Source organism: Nylanderia fulva, unplaced genomic scaffold, assembly GCF_048542155.1.
Source record: "Nylanderia fulva isolate GAGA-0341 unplaced genomic scaffold, ASM4854215v1 Scaffold16, whole genome shotgun sequence".
Taxonomy (NCBI): Eukaryota; Metazoa; Arthropoda; class Insecta; order Hymenoptera; family Formicidae; genus Nylanderia; species Nylanderia fulva.
Window position 1 is genome coordinate 1,982,723 of NW_028189835.1, and position 19,298 is coordinate 2,002,020.

Sequence of the window (19,298 nt, forward strand, 5' to 3'; positions counted from 1 at the left end):
GATTGTACATAGTTTCGGTATCAAAATTTAATAATAGCACATACATGAAGACAAATCTATAATCCCGATCTTATAAAGTATCTTTATCAGAACAGAATTATGACATATCATATTCGAATTAATGCGTGAAAAAATGAAAAACAATGTACTCACATTTTGTTCACTTATAACTAAGACTTTAATCAAGCTCTCAAGGAGATGCCAGACGGGGACGATCGAACTCCGATAGATTAACACAACACATATCCACACTATACATATATGCACGTATACACAACGCACCCACACATACGTACGAATCGTAATCCAAGTAATACTTTATATATTAGACTTCTAATCCAGATTTAGAAGGTAACAATGCTTTTTTTCGTGTACGTCAATCCCAGGGAAAAAGTGCTTTCTTATTCATACAAAATGTTTGCTATAAAACACATATTATGCGATGAGTTGACAGCTCGTTTTTTTCGAATTATTTCTCATTTTTTATTATAAATTCGGAATTCCCTAGGATCATTGATATATAAATTGCAACCGTAGAAAAGGATTTTTAATTCTGTCCAGTTAATGGGACATATAACTGGAACTACGGAGATGGTAACTTTGTTGATAATATAGACACTCGGCGGGGATCTCATTAATGTGAAACAAATATTTTTCATTGGACGAGAATGAGCCAGATGTGAATGACAGTGCGTCAATTAAAAAAAAATAGTTTTTATTGAAAATATGATTAGTTGTGCACAAGTTACAAAGTTTTAATAAATCTCAATTTTTTATTATTTTTTTTTAATAGAAATTTTTAATAGGACATTTCAGAAATATTTAATTTGCGTTTGTCCTCCAGAGATCCATCACCTCTTTTTGTACAAAATCTGTCGATCATCTCGGAACTTGAAGTCTTCAAATCGTATGCCAACCCTAGCCAGGCCATAAAATCTATAAAGCCAGTCGTCAGATTCAGACCATATGAACCTAGTTCCGCAGCCTTATAGTCCCATGGAAAGCAATGATGGTAATTGTGCCAACCCTCACCAAGAGCAACAAAAGACACCGTTGGATTCTCCGCTGCCTTAATATTTCTAAAACAAAAAGTAAAAAAAGAAGAAAATATTTCGCCGCTCGATCTGCGTCGGCTGTTCACAAATAAACTTTGAAGTTTTATGCAACAGATTATTTAAGCGGAACGATACATTCTGTCTCTTTTATAATGTATCCTCTGTATAAAATTGTTTTAGCAAATTTATCTTTTCAATGATTGGCATGTATAATTTATATATTAAAAGAATCTAAGAAAATTTTCATAAAAATGTCTTACTTCTCTTATAATATCAATTTTTCTTTGATAACACAAAACGAATACTGATTGACATGTCTCGTAAAACATACGTACATAATTAAAATGCAATTTATGTCAAATAAAATCGCAGAATTTCGTAAATATATGTTTCAGTTTTTACTAAAAATTATACAATTTTATGTGTTAAAAAAATCTGATTCATATAGCTTTATTAAATCAGAGGAATAAATTTGTTATCTCTTACTGCGTTTTTATTATAATTGCGAAAAAATGTTCTTGGAAAAAATTAAGCTCAGTTTATTATTGTTTACCACATTGGAGGTAAAAAATTCAAGCTGAAAATTAATATTAAAGTCTGAAAAAATAATAATATTTGCACGCAATATTAGTTTACTTTTGACCAGAAAAAATAAAGTATGTTAAAGTAAAACAAATTACGCACTTTTAATTCAAAATTCTCTGCATATATTTTTCGTATATAGAATATGAAAAATCAACTTGACCTTTCTTTAAATGTAATTCTAAAATAACTTTCTCTTTACAAAAAATATGTTACAGCATTGATATACAGTATTTGTATTGATAATTATATAGCAAAACAATATTTGAAATTGCTAATTAACAATAAATTCATTTTGTTTAAACATTTTAAAATAAATTTTACTTTAACAAAATTTTAAATAAACTACTCTGAAAGAATGTCAAAAGATTTAATTTCTTGAATATTTAATATGAAAAGTTATTGTAAAAAAAAAAATAATGTTGAATCAAAATTTTAATTAAAAAAAAACTAAACACGCGTAATGGAATAGAGTTGAATTATTTTCCACTAAAATGTCTTATCGAAAAAAAACGTTTATAATCTTCTACGAAAGAAATGATGTTTCTATCTATACTTGAACACAATTCGAATGATATGGTTGTTGAGTTTAATTACGATCGCGCAAATATGAATCCGAGAGAATGATGTATACCTGCTATACGGTCGAGAACCCCATAAATGAGCAAAACTATTCACGGCAAAAGCTGCATTCAACATAATCAGATGGCGAAGAAGAGAACTGCCTATGGCTACTATCCAGGTTTCATTCCATAAATACACGGGTATCAAACTTGGCACGACATAGGTTAGCAACATCATAATCGGTGGATAATATCTGCAATACAAAACATTTGCATTTGTTCAATATTTATTATTGATTAATGTAGTCGAATATCTTCTTCTACGATCATAAATCAACGATGCGGCCGATATAAATCAAATAAAATTACGAGACATGTGCTCAATTCTGTCCTCTGTGATGAGATATCTCTCGCACGATTAATTCCATTTAATCTCTGTCACATTTCTAGCATCACTAACGCATCGCACGGACCGTTCTTCATTATTAAACTATCATGCAAGCAATTAAATTCTAGCAATGGTCGCAATTCTTTTTCCTTGCAAATTTTCTGCAAAAATCATAATTGGCTTTTTCATGCTTTTTAATATGCATAATATTCCTTCTATTTAATCATTTTTGATATCTTCTTTTCACTTTCACATTGAATGGTCAGATAAATGCAGAGATAGAAAAGGAGAGAGAAAGAGATTCCTTAATATTATAATTAAAGTGTTTGTACAAAAATATTATAAAAAAATAAAACTTCTTCTATTATAATATTTGTCAACACATTCTTTTAAAAAAATGCCAAATAATTTTATATACATAAGAAATCTTGTTTTCTGTTTTTCAAAAAATAGTATGTACATACTTAAAGAAATAATTAAGTAATATAGAGAATAAATAATAGAAAAAGGATGAGTAAATATCATTGGTAGCTTTGTAAAATTAGATTTAACATGACAATTGACAAAATTGAAATTATTTGATATATTGTGGATCAATGAAATTTAATTTCTATATGTTGTCTCTAATTTTTCTCGCAATTCGGAAAAGTACTATGTTTAAAATATGCTCACTCACTTGTCGAAGAAACGGATGACAGGATCGGCAGCGATATCACTCAGATTCACACTTTTCCCATATTCTTTCACCGCCGGATGGTGCTTCATCATTAACCAGCCAACATGCGAGAAAAAGAAGCCGCGACTAGCGTTATGAGGATCCGCGGGTGTATCCGTGTATTTATGATGCGTTCGGTGAACTCGAATCCATTTAGTCAAATGAGTCTAGAAAATATGAAATAATCTGTATAATTTTTTAAAATTGCAATTTATTAATTTTGTAGATTTTCCAAAACTAATTATATACTCTGCATTATATTCATCGCTAGGTTTATTTAATATTACATCCACAGAATATGTATATTCAATTTATTATATTTATTATAGTATGTTACAGTAAAAATATTTTGGAATCGGAGAATATACTGCAAATAAATAGTTACATAATCTAAATTAACTACAGAGATTTAAAGTGTGTAAAATTTATTATGTTAAATAAATAAATATATATATATATATATATATATATATATATACATATGTAGACAACAGTATTTAAACGTTCAAAGTATTATGTCCATCTTCAATTAATATTAATTATTATCGCTGTAAATATTTAAACTAATCGATACTGACTAACTGAGCGTTAGTAAATAATCGCTTCTATAATTAATATCACGATAAACACCACAAGCGAGAAATACGAAAAGGTCGCAAAGTCTGCATGCATAAATTTAATTTAAAACTGCACATTATATACTCTACTTCAAATATTTGCTGTAAAAAAAATTAATGTATTCTCAGAGTAGCAATTTGCTACATATGCAGTTCCATTTAAATATGACTGTTTAATTTTAATGTGACGAATTTTAACCTGATTATTAATTGATCGGATAATTTTACATCGGGAATTCACTTTTCTTACCTGTCCGGCCATGCAGTAAAAACAAGCAAGCATAATTTTGAGTGGCAGTTTGGCACTATAACTCCTATGTGCCCAAAAACGATGAGCGCCTGCCGTTACACCTAAACCACCAAGAACTCCATATACGAATCCTGAATACGAGAAATGAAATAAAAACGCAACATTAAATGTTGAATTTTTATCATTTTAAGCAAAATGTACGATATTAAATTTCAATTAGCTATGGCGCTGTAATGAAATAAGAAAGCGTCATACTTTTTATTCTTCATTATTTCAAGCAAAATGTAAATGTTAATTCTGAATTAGCCAATTGCAATGTAAAGACTGAAAAATTATGCGTGTTAAATTTCTTATTAAATAAACGAAAATAAAAAATATCTAATTTTTTCTAAAACTTTAGTAAAACTTTCAATGTGGTATATTTAAATTTCATCGGGCTAAAAAGAGTCGAACACGCGAATGATTTAGTATGTATCAGATTCAATAAAAAACTGATTTTCAATGACACTGATTAGTCGTGCATAGGACACAAATTTTCTTTGGTACGATACCAAGTAATTCAATAAATCTCAATTCAAGATTTTATTTTAATAAACTCTTCTGTCCCCGCGTTAAAAAAGCACAGGCGAGAAAAATATCCGGGCGAAGCCGCTGAATCGGGAAATAATTTTATTCCCTATTGAATTTTCGTGTTTGCGTGAGAAAGGAAACGAGCGCGGAGTTTATTTTAACACAAAGCTTACTTGTTGCAATTTGAAAGCCTTTGAAAAAATTGATTTCACAAGAAACTGCGATATTTCTCTATCAATTCCAACGCACATTGTATAAACTCGATATATGTACTATATTATCGCAGATAAAATTATATGAGATATGAAGTACTAATTTTTTATTTCATCAATACGTACCAAACATCCAGGTGTAAAGTTTCGCCTCGTGACACCGCGTGACAAATAAATAGATTGCAATGATATGGAGAATAGGGATACCAATAATGTTTTGCCAAATTAATGGTTGTTTCGCCGGTACGTGCCCTTTCGCCAGTTGATTTCGAATCGATTTCTTGTCATCTTCTGTTTCCGGCTCCGTTAACTTTCGATCTTTATTGTCTTCGTCTTCGGTTATTAAGCTAGTCATCGCTGAAATTAACCGTTCACAGCAATACGTTTGTTTATTTTATGCGGCATTTGTTATCGTATATTTAATAATATTATACTTATTCTGACAACGAAATTATTCACATTATTTCGAAATACACGTCTGTGATAAATCATAATTTGCAGTCAATTTGCTGTATTCTCTCCTTCGTGAGTTTTATTTAATCTTCTCAGAAAGATCAGCATATTTTTATTTTATTTATTATTTAATTTTTACTTATTAATTTATAATATTGATAATTTTTTATTTTCAAATTCTTCTTTCACAGAAACTTCAATATATCATAGCTTTATAATACTTTATAAAAAATCTCATAGATTTACTTATACCTATATATTTATCTATCTTGTAATAGAAATCTTGTGTGTATATCCTATAGATTATACTATATTACAAATACTAATAATATTATTAATAATATTATTAAAAGTTTAATTGATACAACATTTTAAAGTAAGGAAATATATAATATCAAGATATATGATTATTATATTTATTACATAATTTGTACATTTATCATTCTATAGTAAATGTATAAGAATTATTATAATGCAATGAAAAAGTAAAATATAATTGCATTTTTATTTAAAAAAAATACTAATACAATCAACGATTTTCGTTTATAATTTCTACAATTATAATGAAAAATAATATTAATCAAATATAATAATGCTTATTTCAAATAGATACATATAAACAATATTCATATATTTCTTCACAAATAACAATAAAACGACAATTAAGTCGAAAATACCAGATAAATATAACATGCAAAAAAAAATAAATTTTCTGCGACAATGCATCTATCACTCACTATTTATATAGTATTGAGACAAACAGTATAAATTTTCACATTATTGTACGGTACTGGTAAAAATAAATGTAAAAAAAGCAATCAGTTTCTAATAGATACCAGTGTTACATACAATACACTATGCTTTTACAAAATTACACGACGCACAATACATAAACAAGACTCATATTTCATTATGGAGTAATTCGTTTGTGATTAACAAAAAACCTATATTTAGCTGCACGAATGGCGTCTCGAAGAAACAATCTGATACTACATAATTATGATTATATTGACACGTGTTCTAAATCGCATTTATAATTTGTAGTTTTTTGCTGCTTTGATATGATCAGAATTTTCGCATTTTTTCACGGCGAATTGTGTAATCGTCCCGTGTTAAAAATAAGAACATTATCAAAAATTGCAGCCGAAGCAATTGCACATTACGCATCTGGAGCACGATTCTGTCTTTTCCGTCAACACGTGCGTTTGACCGAGTTTGTCGTGAAAGTAAAATGGAATTATGTATCAAAGGCACGTTACGTTTCGATGGCGCTATATTTTTTTAATGAGCAACTGCTGTTATGCAACGCATTTTAAATGGGATGATTGAAACTTGACGGCTCAAAAAATTTGATTTGGAAGAGAATATATGAATAAAATATACTGTTTCATTATAAAATTACATGATATTTCTAGAATATATGTAACTGAAATCTTTCTTCCCTGTTATGATGTTAATCCTTTTATGAATAATTTAATACATTATATATAACAAAACTAGTTATTAAAATGACCAATTTTTTTAAAAAATAATAATTTTAATATATTATGAATAATATTAAAATTACACAATATTAGTAACAATTTGTATTTTTTAATATTAAATAAATATAGATCTCCTTAATAAAAAACAATTAATTGGAAAAATTAAATTTAAAAATATTAATAAAAAGAAGTAAATATAAACATATATAATTACATAAAGACACACATTTAAACAAAACAACAATAAAAATTTAGATATAAATGTAAAACTGTATCTAACGAAAAAGAAGCTTTCTAAAGAGATTCTCATTTTGCCTTACTTTATCTTACTCATTTTTAAATGTATTTTTATGATTTACAATTATTATCTTCTTTAATTAGAAAAAATGCAGATAAAAATGTCTTGTTATTTCTCTCTTAAATATTTCGTTTGCACAATTATATATTTTTTATTTGTATAATTTTAATTAGAAAAACATGTACGACGACTACATTTTTATCATGATATGAAAATGACTTGTTAGACAACTTATTAAGCAATTTAGGCAAGTTTCTAATCAATGAAAATTCGATTCAACATGAAGGATAAAATTTCACGTTGAAAGTATATGCAAAAATCTATAAAAACTCGCCTCGCCTCTTATTTACTCAGTTCTTTCAATAAATTATTACATCAGAGCAACCAGATGTGATAGGGCAAACGATCGAACGTACACAGTGTTGCATGTATATAATATATTAAAGTGGACTATAATTACGAAGATTATAATAAATGCGCAATCACGAATACTCTCGACAAGAGCTTTTCAAATTAAATGCATCGCAAATACACTTAAAAAAAGTCTCAGAAATCCTCTTCACTCTCGTATATCTAATTATATCAACATTTTCGTTCATCATTTTCCGTTATCCTCTTAAAATATCAATCATTAGCTTCCTGCCAAATGCATAAACAATTTTCTTGTGAAACGTAAGAAGTTTCTTGAATGTATAACTTGGAAAAAAATTAAAGAAGAAAAAATATTTACATATAGAAGAAATACAATTCTTAACATGGCTATATCAAATCGCTGCAAGGCAAGAAATGAAAAGTATAACGTAAACATTGTGCTTTTCCAATGATTTATCGGAAGAGAATTCGCTCGACTATTGTACAATTTCGATATCAAAATTTAATAACAACATATAGCTAACGACAAATATAAAATCCCGATGTCATAAAGTATCTTTGCCAGAAGAGAATTATCGAAGCCCCGAATCATGTCCAAAATAATACGTGAAAATGAAAAATGATATACAATGTTTGCAAATTTTTTTTATTTGGCACGAAAAATATTACCACGAAATATGTTTATCAAAAATTACATCGCACGTTGTTACATTAACATTGTTCTATTTATTATTTTATCGCGTTTTTTCATCTGGTTTTAAAAAAATGTGAGTAATAATTTAAAAATTTTATTAGCCTGATATGGTCCCAGAAAAAATTCCGCTCATAAAGGGTTGTTTTATTCCTCGTTTAAGGACCTCGTGCGATAATTTGCGTTAATATAATTGCACAAAGAGGCTGTACACTTACTGTATAGACGATTCGATGTTTCGATATTCGATTAAAGAAACGGATCAGATGAGAATGAAGGACCAATATGCACTGCATTACTACTCATTCATTCTACTAGATATATAGAGTAACAAGTGACGTTTAAAAGGAACTCTCCGATTATTTTCCAATTAATTTCCAGGATGCGATGTGGTTTATGATTCGCGAACTAGCGGGACAGTTTGAGCTTATTTAGTACATCAACTCCTTCTCCTGAAACTTTCGATCCGACTTCCTTTAGGCTCTCGTAGTTACTATAAACATTCACCTGTGACGTCGAAAAAAAGTGATTAGAGGTAAAATTTTATTTTAAAATAAAAGAAAAAATAATTATTTTATATTTTGAATATTAATATATAAAATCTAAATTAGATGGTAAAACAACTATATACCTATACATATGCAATGTGTATATAAGACATAACAAATGTTCCTTTACATGCTTTGTAATGCATTACGTTTAATTAGAAATTTTTTTCAAACTTTAATTTAATACTTTAATTAATAATGTCATAATTAAATTTCTTAAATCATATTTTATGTATTCTCGTCAATGTAACGAGTAAAATATATTGTTTAATAAAAATTGTTGACACAAATGTGTGCATTTTCGGCGCGATTAGAATCCCGTTAATTTATATTTCTCGTAAAAAAGCATAAATCTCCGAAATAAATAGAAGATACGCAATTTGAATAATCATAAGCGCATATTATCATTCAGCGTTCTTACACATATACATGTATATGTATAAGAACATGTGCATATGTGCAACCTACATGTGCATCTATTGTCGCGAGGTCGACGGCGATTCTTTTCTCGCCCCAGATTTTCCGACGCTGTCGCGCATCGTGAAATATACGGGAACATTTACAGCGATATTAAAATGATCGATACGGGTTGCACCGTGCGACAAAAATAGACAAATGTTCATAATGCATCCGTACATAGGATAAATATATATTCGGTCCGTACATACGTATGCACCGATTGTATGTATACATGTTTATAAATATAGATATAATAGGCATATAAGGGTGTAAAAAGGGTGCAAAAAGTCGCACAAACGTTATACGTGTGTATAAATATATAGTGTATATATATATATATACACACACAGAAGATGTCCCAGATTTACTGTACCACACGTTAATGAGAGATTCTTGAGGCGATTCGGAGACGATTTTTCCTCAGCAAAAATGTCCAGGCACCAATAAATTTCGAATTATAAACGATTGAAAATAAAAGTTTTTTTGTAAACTAAGCTTTGTGAAAATAAGTTGTTAACAAGACTATATTTTCGAGTTAATTTCAGGAAAAGTTTACTTTAATAGAATTTTAATTCAAGGTTTAGTTACAAGGATACATGATTTCAAAAATTGAGAACATTAAAAAAATGATGACCTTCCTTGACATTTTCGCTGAGGAAAAATCGTCTCCAAATAACCTTATAGGAGTTATCTCCCATAAACGTATCGTAAGGATGGGACACCCTGTATATATGAGCTGAGATAAATACTAAATTTAACCACCCAGATAAAGTGACGCGACGTCAAGCTATCCGCGGATCGATAACACTTTTCTGGTATCACCTTTTCTTTTTTTATCGGTAGAACGTGACTTCGCGTATATAGGGCGTTTATATAAATCGTTGACCGCAGCGGAGATGTGCGTGCTTTTTCCCCCATGTGTGCGTTACATCCGATACGTATCGTGTGTGACAGAACCCACCCTTCGTTAAAATTTCGCAGCGCTTATAAAAAAAATCCCCGTGCACTATCCGAGGTAAAAATTTTGCAAGGGCTTGTGCGTGAAACACGACAAAGGATATTAACCATCTAGTTATATTGTGTAACTAAAAGTGGAAATTTTACATTTCAAAGGAATTTTTATTAACTAATGTTATTATTATTATTTTTTTAAATTTTTTCATAAAATAGTACTTATTATTGTGAAAAGTGTACAAAGTTTTACATATTTTAATAATTAAAGCCCCTGAAAAAAATCGTTTTGCATCTATGTACAGGCGCATATAACAATAAATAAATATTGTATCAAAAAATCAGTTATATTCTGACAAAGAAAAAATCCGAACAACGGTATATAGAGATATGTCAGTTTTTTTTATTTTTATATTTTTACATCTCTTTTTTTCTTTTGCTTTTTTATTCACTATCATATATTTCAGGGATATTTATTTTGCATGTGATCTCGAGAGATCCGTCACCTTTTTCCATACAAAATCTGTCAATCAATTTGAAACTCGGGTGAGTTCAAGTCGTATGTCGATCGCAACTAGGCCATGAAATCTATAAAAAGCGATCATCGATTTGAGACGATATCAAAGTCTAGTCCCGTGGTTTTATAGTTCCACGAGAAAACAATAATGATGATTGTGCCGATCCTCTGCCGATAGCATACTGAATAAATTCTCCGTTGCCTTGAGATTTCTGCAACAAGAAGTAATAAAAGAGAGAGAATTTCGCCGCTTAATCTGGGCTCGAACAAACTCTACTACTGGGAAATCTCATGTAGCAGATTATTTAAGTAAGAATGATACTTTACAATTTCTATCTATCTGCGATATTTTTATACGTGAAAATTCTCTCTTTCATAAACATATAATTACATAATAATAATTTATTATATATATATATATATATATATATACACCCCTTCTTTATTTTAAATTATATGAATTTTAGCAAGTTTTGGAATTCGTGGAAAATGTGTCTCCTATAATATTAATTCTCTTTATGAGAAATCAAACACGCATAAAACAAAAATTGTAATATATTTTTTATAGATATATCTATACTATTAGAATTATATTAATTAATAAAATTGTTATCTATTATCTATATATACTTGCATTTTATTTTCAAACTGGAAAATCTGTTCCCGAGAGAATTAAATTCGGTTTTCTAAAATACTATAAACAGTATCATGCATTTTGTGCTATTTGCGGAAGTATAGGGATAAACATAATTAACAGCATTAGCGAGTAAATCGGGGATTCAAGCTAGAAACTCGCATTCCTAAAAAGGTATCGTACTTGGTCACAAGATTAATCGCGTCTCTTGACTGGGAAAGTTAGTGAAGTAAAAGTTAGTGAAGGAAATTATAAAGCAAGCAAATTGCATTATACTTCTATTTTCAATTAAAAATTCACTACAGCCTATAATTTACATTTTATATGATATGTAAAATATGTCTACGATATCAATCATATTTCTTTTAAAAGGTATCTAATTTAATATAAGTAATAAAAAAGGCTTCTTCACTCCTCTCTCTTTCAAACTCCCAAATAAAGATAATATTTATTGGTTATAAAATTAATTAAATGTTATTACTCTTATTATTTATAATTATTAGTTTCTAATTTGCTTAATCAAGATAATGTTTGTCAGAATATAAAAAATAAAAATGTCTACAGTGTCTTATTTTACCAAGAAAAATAGTATTCCACTTAAATTTATTTGAAATGTCACAAATGAAAAAAATTCTATATTTTTCTGTAATAAATATAATAATACTTTCCTATATATTTTTATATCTCTAAATACAATCCGAACGTTATATCGATCGATTCCGATGACGATCGTGCAAACACGAACGCAGAGATTTTTACGTACACCTTTCGCACATAAAACCATCGATTTCCCGATATGGTGTGTGCAAAAAAGTTGAAAACAGAAAATGCCGCGCATTTTCACAGCCGCGATAACGGTGAGGAACACACACACATATATATATATATATATATATATATATATATATATAGCACCTACATGTTTGTACTCCAAGTTCCGTTCTCCGCAAGTAAACCGGTATCGCAGCCGGCAAGATGAAGTGACAGCATAATTGGCTACTAATGCCTGCAATAAAAAACGAACGCGAACGTCATACGTGCTCGACGTGCATGCTTTTCCTTCTTACGACGTTGCTCCGAGCAAAGCGCGGGTATAAATCAAAATTAATTGCGATACGCGTGCTCAATCCCGCTCTCCAACGAAACCTCTCCCTATTAATTCAACTTGATCCATCCCGTACAAGTATCGTATACGTCACGGCATTTTAGACGAATAATCACCGTGAGCAACCCCGACTCGACCATCGCGAACATTTGTTAAAGAAATTTCGAACCGAATTCTCCAATCATCACTTAATATCTTCTTTTCGCTTGGAGAACGTTTGTCAATTTATTTATTTAAATTTATTCATTTAATAATAGTATAACTTTAATTAAACGTATAATGGGAAGAGAGAAGAGAAGAAAAAAATGTATGGAATCTTTGAAACGTCAATCATGAATGTAATAAATCTTGAACGATTTTCCGACTAAAATTTACAATATTATTACATTAATTCAGTATCATTATATCATAGTGAAACTATTATTGAGTCGGGAAATGTATGCGGAATTAATGGTAGAGCTGAATTATGCAGCAGTGAATCATGTTAATGAGAGTGTGGGCAATATAAATATATATAAATGTTTGTAATTATTTGCTACCATTAGCTCTACCAAAGTCCATTATTTACAATAAATTTATTACTGCGGCAGTCATTTGATTATTTGTTAACCCGTTTTTAATATCGAAAAATCTAAACTCACTAACAGTATTTATACATTAATGGAAATAACTACCTACGATTAATGTTTACGACTGCAAATGCGCCATAAAAAAAATTGCAAAGTAATTGCACGAAAGTAGATTAAAATTGAAAAATTCTAAAATGCATATATTTCGTGTGAAAGATCATTGGGAGGGATATTAAACTGTTCCTTGATGCAGAAAGAATAAATCTTCCTTTCGAAATAACAATTCGCTATATACATATCGCTATAAATTTTAATGCGGCCATTAAACTAATCAGATGATTACTACCTGCAATATTTAAGGAGCTTGTCTGTCCATGCAATATAAATAAACGAGCAGAATTCTGAGTGGCAGGTTGACTTTATAGCTTCTATTCGTGGCCAAAGACGATGAGCACTTGCCATTACATCATCCGAACCAGTAGCATCTATATATATATTATTTCTGAACGCGAGAAATGAAATAAGGAGGATCACAAACTTTATCTCCTTCATCATCTCGAAATATACAGTGTAATTCGCAAATACCTAACTATAAAAGAGAACAAATGAAATCCTTCCTTATATTGTGAAATGGGATAATTTTGGTAAGAGGAAAATAAAATAAAACACAGAATGAAATAATGAAAAAAAATTAATTTATTCCATTTATTTCTCTCGCCTTCGTTTCTTTAGAAAAATCAGTAGCGCAGGGGTTTATTCGAAAAATAAATAAATCTCGAATCGCGATTTATTTTAATTATATATTCGGTATTACACCGGGAGAACAATTTATGCCGTGCACGCACAACAAATCAGTTTGTTCCGAATCGTTGAAAAAATTAATTTTCATCGAAAACGGACGCACCCCATTCTCTCTGTACCATTCGCGTTCTGGCTCTTACTGGCCCGTCGGAATAATTTAAATTTCAAATTAATTTCGATTTAATAAATACGTACCCGATATCCAGATCCAAAATTTCGTCCCGTCATATCGCGATATGACAGCATGCAGATGGGCACGACGTTCAGAAGAGGCGATACCAGGACGATATTGCGCCGAATTAATGGCCGCACCGTCGATATGCGGCTCCTTCAACGGTTGATCGAGCCTCGAGTCCCTGTCATTTCCCGTTCCCGCTCTAATTTTTCACCCTTATTGTTCTCACGTTCGATTATCTCATCGAGCCGTTGTATAACGGAAATCGAGAGTGCACTTTTAGAAATTATCAGAGGTTAACGATAGATGTAATTATCTTCGAGACCACCATTAAAATTGTATTCTCATCTAATATATGTATATATGCCACTTATCTTTATATAATATCTTTCGCTATAATAGGCGCCAAAATTCTCTAAGCAGATATTTTTATTAGATATTCTTATTTGAAATTATTAATCGTGATTACAAAATAGATATTTACATGTTAAACATAAAATCGAATATGTTTTCTGTATATTGACATAGTTTTATTTTTAATATTAATTGACAAACTTATAAATTTAAATAATTTAATTAATTTTATTTTATTAATTTATTATATTTATTTATTGCGGAATTAAAATTGCAAAAAGAGGATTAAGTATATATTCTTAATTTACGAGAATATTCCAAGAAGCGTAAAGAAAAAAATGTCCTTATTCATTAAGAATATAAAGTATATCTATTTTAAGAAAACAATTTTTGTGATTTCATTACGTAACGTGTTATTTACAAAATTACACGGCTTGACCCGAGCGGGTGGGTCCTCGTATCGATCTCATTACTGCGCGATCTAACGAGCGGCTGATTGTTAGCCGTAGGTGGGTAGGTATAATTATTCCCTCGACGACTCGGCGTATAATTACCGCATTAAACGAGCATCTAAAACACGCTGCGAAACGCGCCTTTCGTCGCGCATCAACGACGAGGATGATGACTTTTCTCCTCGCTGGCGCTTCGACCTGGAGTTGTCCTTAATGAGCGCGAGCAGCTCTCTCGCGCGAAACTTGCGAGAATGCGAGTTCGCGGTCAAGGTACGACTGCGGAACGCGTCATATCCGACCGAGATTCTGATCGTGAAAGTGTTAACAACAAACCCATCCAAGGCGCGCTACGATGATGATTCCTCTCACGATCAGAATCAATATATCTTTACGCCTCGCTGCGAGATGATTGAGAATGTGGCAGACATCTAAAAAAGGTATAGAAAATTGTATAGATTACTTTCACTTCGATAATAAAGCTATATTGTAAAGAATTTTTTTTTTTTGCTAACTTATTTATTGTTTTGAAGTTAAATTTTCACTACATTTTATAATCTTATATGAAAATTCATTATATGCTATAATAGATTATATGTTACGTTAAAAATATCGAAAAATAACTATTATTATTAAAATATAAAAATAATATTAAGAAATAAAATAAATAAAAAATTAATGAAATTAAAAAATATTAATATAAAAATTAAAACTGAGATGTATATTATTTAGGAAAATTTATTTTAATCCGAAATATGCTTTTAAAGGTTTTAATTTCATATTGAGGGATATTTAGAAGTAACTGGATTTTTTTCTGAAATTAAAAATTTATGAAGATAATTTTTAAATGTTAAAATATATTAAAATACATTTTAAAATCTTATAATATAAAATAATATATATTACTTATATTAAACAAATGGCATTGTTAATAAATTATATCAACAGTGCTATGAATTATTATAATAAAGGAATTGATAAAATAAATTAAAATATTTATAAAAGCATATTTATATAGAATAAATAATAAATTTATAGAGAACAATAATTTTTGTATTAAAAAGGTCTGAAGAGAAAACTTATGTTAATCATTTAAGAATTTCTACATTGTGACATTTAATATGAATTTATGTAAAGTAAGAAAATATACATATACAATATTTATACTTTATCTATAAATATGTATTGAGTTTATCTATATATATGTAATCTTAAAAGCTATAATTTATTTTATTTTCTTTCTTATCTTTCAAATAAAAAAGTTCAGCGCTAGCGAGTCGCAAACATCCGATTTTTGTGATTAAATATTCAATCGTGGAAAAACACCTATGGCGAATGCACCTTCATTAAAACGAAGGCAACTTTGTTGTACGACAAAAATGTTCAATTTCCAATCGATGAGAACTCGATTAAAGTACACGGTGAAAGTGCGCGTAAAAACTCGCAAATAAAACATCTCATCTTGTAAAAATTTTCCGGTTCTTTTGACGAATCGCTACATCCAACGTCCTGTCACACAATGCTGTAGATATTCTTATGGGATTTCGCAAAATATATGTACATTATATACCCTATATCCCATATATCTCAATGCGAAACACTATAATTGCAACATAATCACGGAGGTAATAAATGAGCTGTCACTTTCGATGCAAGAGCCCGCAGCACAAGAGCTTTCTTCGTTACAAATAATCAGTCTTGCGAATGCGAAGTTTCCGGGAAGTTTCCAGAACCAATATAATGATACCAGCCACACCTTCTGCTACGCATTAGCAATATTCTGTTTTTATCCTTTATTAGTTGCTGCGAGCAAATATTTTTTTGCGAAAAGAAACAAGACTTTTTTGAATGCAATCTCGAGAAAATTCGATTATATTTCCATAAAGAGAAATAATTTTCTCAACTTCTCTAATTATCAAATCAATGAAGAACAAGAAATGGAAAGTAATGTTTAAAGTTTGAATGTATGTTAATGTTGCTTTCAAATTAATTCTATATACTACTTGCAATCCAAATTTAATTGATTGATATGATGTAATAAATTTAATAATAAATATAATTAATTATATTATAGCACAAGAGTTAACATATTATATATCTCGACGTCTCGAAAGTACCTTCTTCAAATATTTTTATAAATATACAAATAATCAGTCTCGCGAATGCAAAGTATCCGGAAACAATATAATGATAGCAGCCACACCTTCTGCTACGCATTAACAATATTCTATTTTTATTCTTTATTAGTTTCTACCGGCAAATTTTTTTCTGCGAAAAGAATCAAGATTGTTTTGAATGCACTCTCGAGAAAATTCAATTATACTTGCATAAAGAGAAATATTTTTCTCAACTTCTCTAATGAGCAAATCAATCAGGAGCAAGAAATAGAAAGTAATGTTTGAATGTATGTTAATATTGCTTTCTAATTTTGTCTCGCAAATTAACTCTATACTACTTGCGATCCAAATTTAATTGATTGATATGATGTAATAAATTTAATAATAAATATAATTAATTAATAGCACAAGAGAGAGGAGTTAACATATTATCTCGACGTCTCGAAAATATCTTCTTCAAATATTTTTATAAATATACAAATAATCAGTCTCGCAAATGCGAAGTTTCCGGAAAATTTCTGATATAATATAATAATATAATAATAGCAGCCACACCTTGTGCTATGCATTAGTAATATTCTGTTTTTATCTTTTATTAGTTTCTGCGGGAAACATTTTTTTCGGTTAAAAGAAAAAAGATTTCTGAATGCAATCTCAAAAAAATCGATTATACTTGCATGAAAAAAAATAATTCTCTCTTCTCTAACCGTCAAATCAATCAAGAGCAAAAAGTGGAAAGTAATATTTTGATATTTATTTAATGCTTTCTAATTCTGTATCAAATTAACTCTAAACTACTTGCGATCCAAATTTAATTGATTGATAGAATGTGATAAATTTAATAATTGTAATTAATTAATAGCACACAAGTATTATCTCGACGTGTCAAAAGTAGCTTCTTCCAGTATTTCTATATATAAATATCCCTACCTTTATAAATACAACAGAGTTTGCTTTAGATTTTGTAAACGCGATTTGATTGGCAAGAAGTCTCGTTAAAATCGCAATTTTTAAAAATATACCTTTTATAAATATCTAAAAGAATTTGCTTTACTTTAATTGACAAAAAATCTCGCTGAAACCGCAGTCATGTTACCTTTCATCGAAATCAACTTGATTGCGTTTTAATCGGCGTTACTCGTGCGTGTCTGGTTTCAACAGCATAAATTACACCGGCGCGTTGTAATTTACGAATGTTAATAGTCGAGGGAAAAACAGTCATCTAGGCTCTTTTCCTACGGCCGCAAGATCTCTCTCCGTCGTAAAAGCGCACGGTCGCGATTTTCCTCGGCCGTTTTATTTTCCGTGTTTTAAGGAGCATTTCGCGCAATGACTCTCCCGTTAATATGTATGAACCCCCCATTGGAGCCAAAAGGGGGAGAGAATTTCTCTGTCGGCATAAATGCGGATAATGCGCCGGCTGCCTACATCGCGCCTCTCCGGATCCCGTGTGGTTTACACAAACCTGCTCCCTTTCCTTTAATCCCATCTCGGGCTTAACGTGGCGGAAGTGCACGCTAGATCGCGTTCGGTACCGAAACAATGGCTTGTACAAGAAAAGCACGATTGCGCACGAAAGCCCGTGAATTTGTTCGGAGCAATGATATCCGCGCGAATAATATTCCGATGCAGATAATATAAACCGAACGCACTGTTTAGCACGAGAAATTCTACGAAATCTGCACAATTTCTTAATAAACAATACATATGTAATCTGCACAAATTTTGTATTTACTATATATATAAATAATATATATATTATATACACATATTATACATAATAATATATAGAATATATATAATAATATATATATAATAATTTATATATATATACATATATATACATATATACATATATGTATATAAATAATATTTGTACATATTACATATGGACTACATATGTATATAAAATTATATATATTGCTTTAAAAATAAAAAATATATATATATATATTTACTGGATAATAAAAATATATTGCTTTGAAAAATTATATATAATATATAAATTTATATAAAATTATATAAAATTTATAATAAATTATATAAAATCTAATCTAATTTAATCAATAAATTTATATATAATCTAATTTTTTAAGCAATAAATTAATCATGCCATGTATACGCACATTCACACACACTTGTTATTCATACCGGTTAAACTGTGGGAACCAATTAATTCGAATAAGTGGTTACCGGGAGATTTAAATGCACTGCTTCCCCTAGAATCCCATTTTACACCGTTGCGGTGAAAACCGGGATAGAGTTTTACGGAAATGATTGCGATAAGATAGTTCCGCCGCGTCGTATCCAAAAGAGAGATCTTAAAACGTTTTCCTAACGGGTATTATTAAATAAAAGGGAAACTTTCA

The 19,298-nt window shown here is 29.7% G+C and overlaps 2 protein-coding genes across 3 annotated transcripts in view; one reads left to right on the forward strand and one right to left on the reverse strand.

The window, feature by feature from the left end:
- The window catches only part of Fstl5 (follistatin-like 5), a 109,255-nt gene that overhangs the window by 57,382 nt on the left and 32,575 nt on the right, over window positions 1-19,298 (forward strand). The gene's annotated exons all lie outside the window — the stretch shown is intronic.
- On the reverse strand, window positions 800-18,418 carry LOC114940304 ((11Z)-hexadec-11-enoyl-CoA conjugase-like). Its single transcript, XM_085480925.1, has 8 exons — window positions 18,395-18,418; window positions 14,918-15,162; window positions 14,030-14,211; window positions 5,079-5,309; window positions 4,171-4,301; window positions 3,265-3,470; window positions 2,272-2,454; window positions 800-1,079 (listed from the first exon to the last, which is right to left on the reverse strand). Exons 1-8 carry the CDS (start codon window positions 18,416-18,418, stop codon window positions 800-802), a joined length of 1,482 nt encoding a protein of 493 aa, XP_085337051.1.

Bases quoted from the DNA above. Each gene is read 5' to 3' on its own strand.
- LOC114940304 (XM_085480925.1), bottom strand. From the start codon at position 18,418: ATGGGATTAAAGGAAAGGGAGCAG. The intron at 15,163-18,394 runs GTTTGTGTAAAC...TCATCATCGTAG, and splicing joins GATTAAAGGAAAGGGAGCAG to CGCGCCTTGGATGGGTTTGT. The intron at 1,080-2,271 runs GTATACATCATT...TTTTTGTTTTAG, and splicing joins GGTTCTCGACCGTATAGCAG to AAATATTAAGGCAGCGGAGA.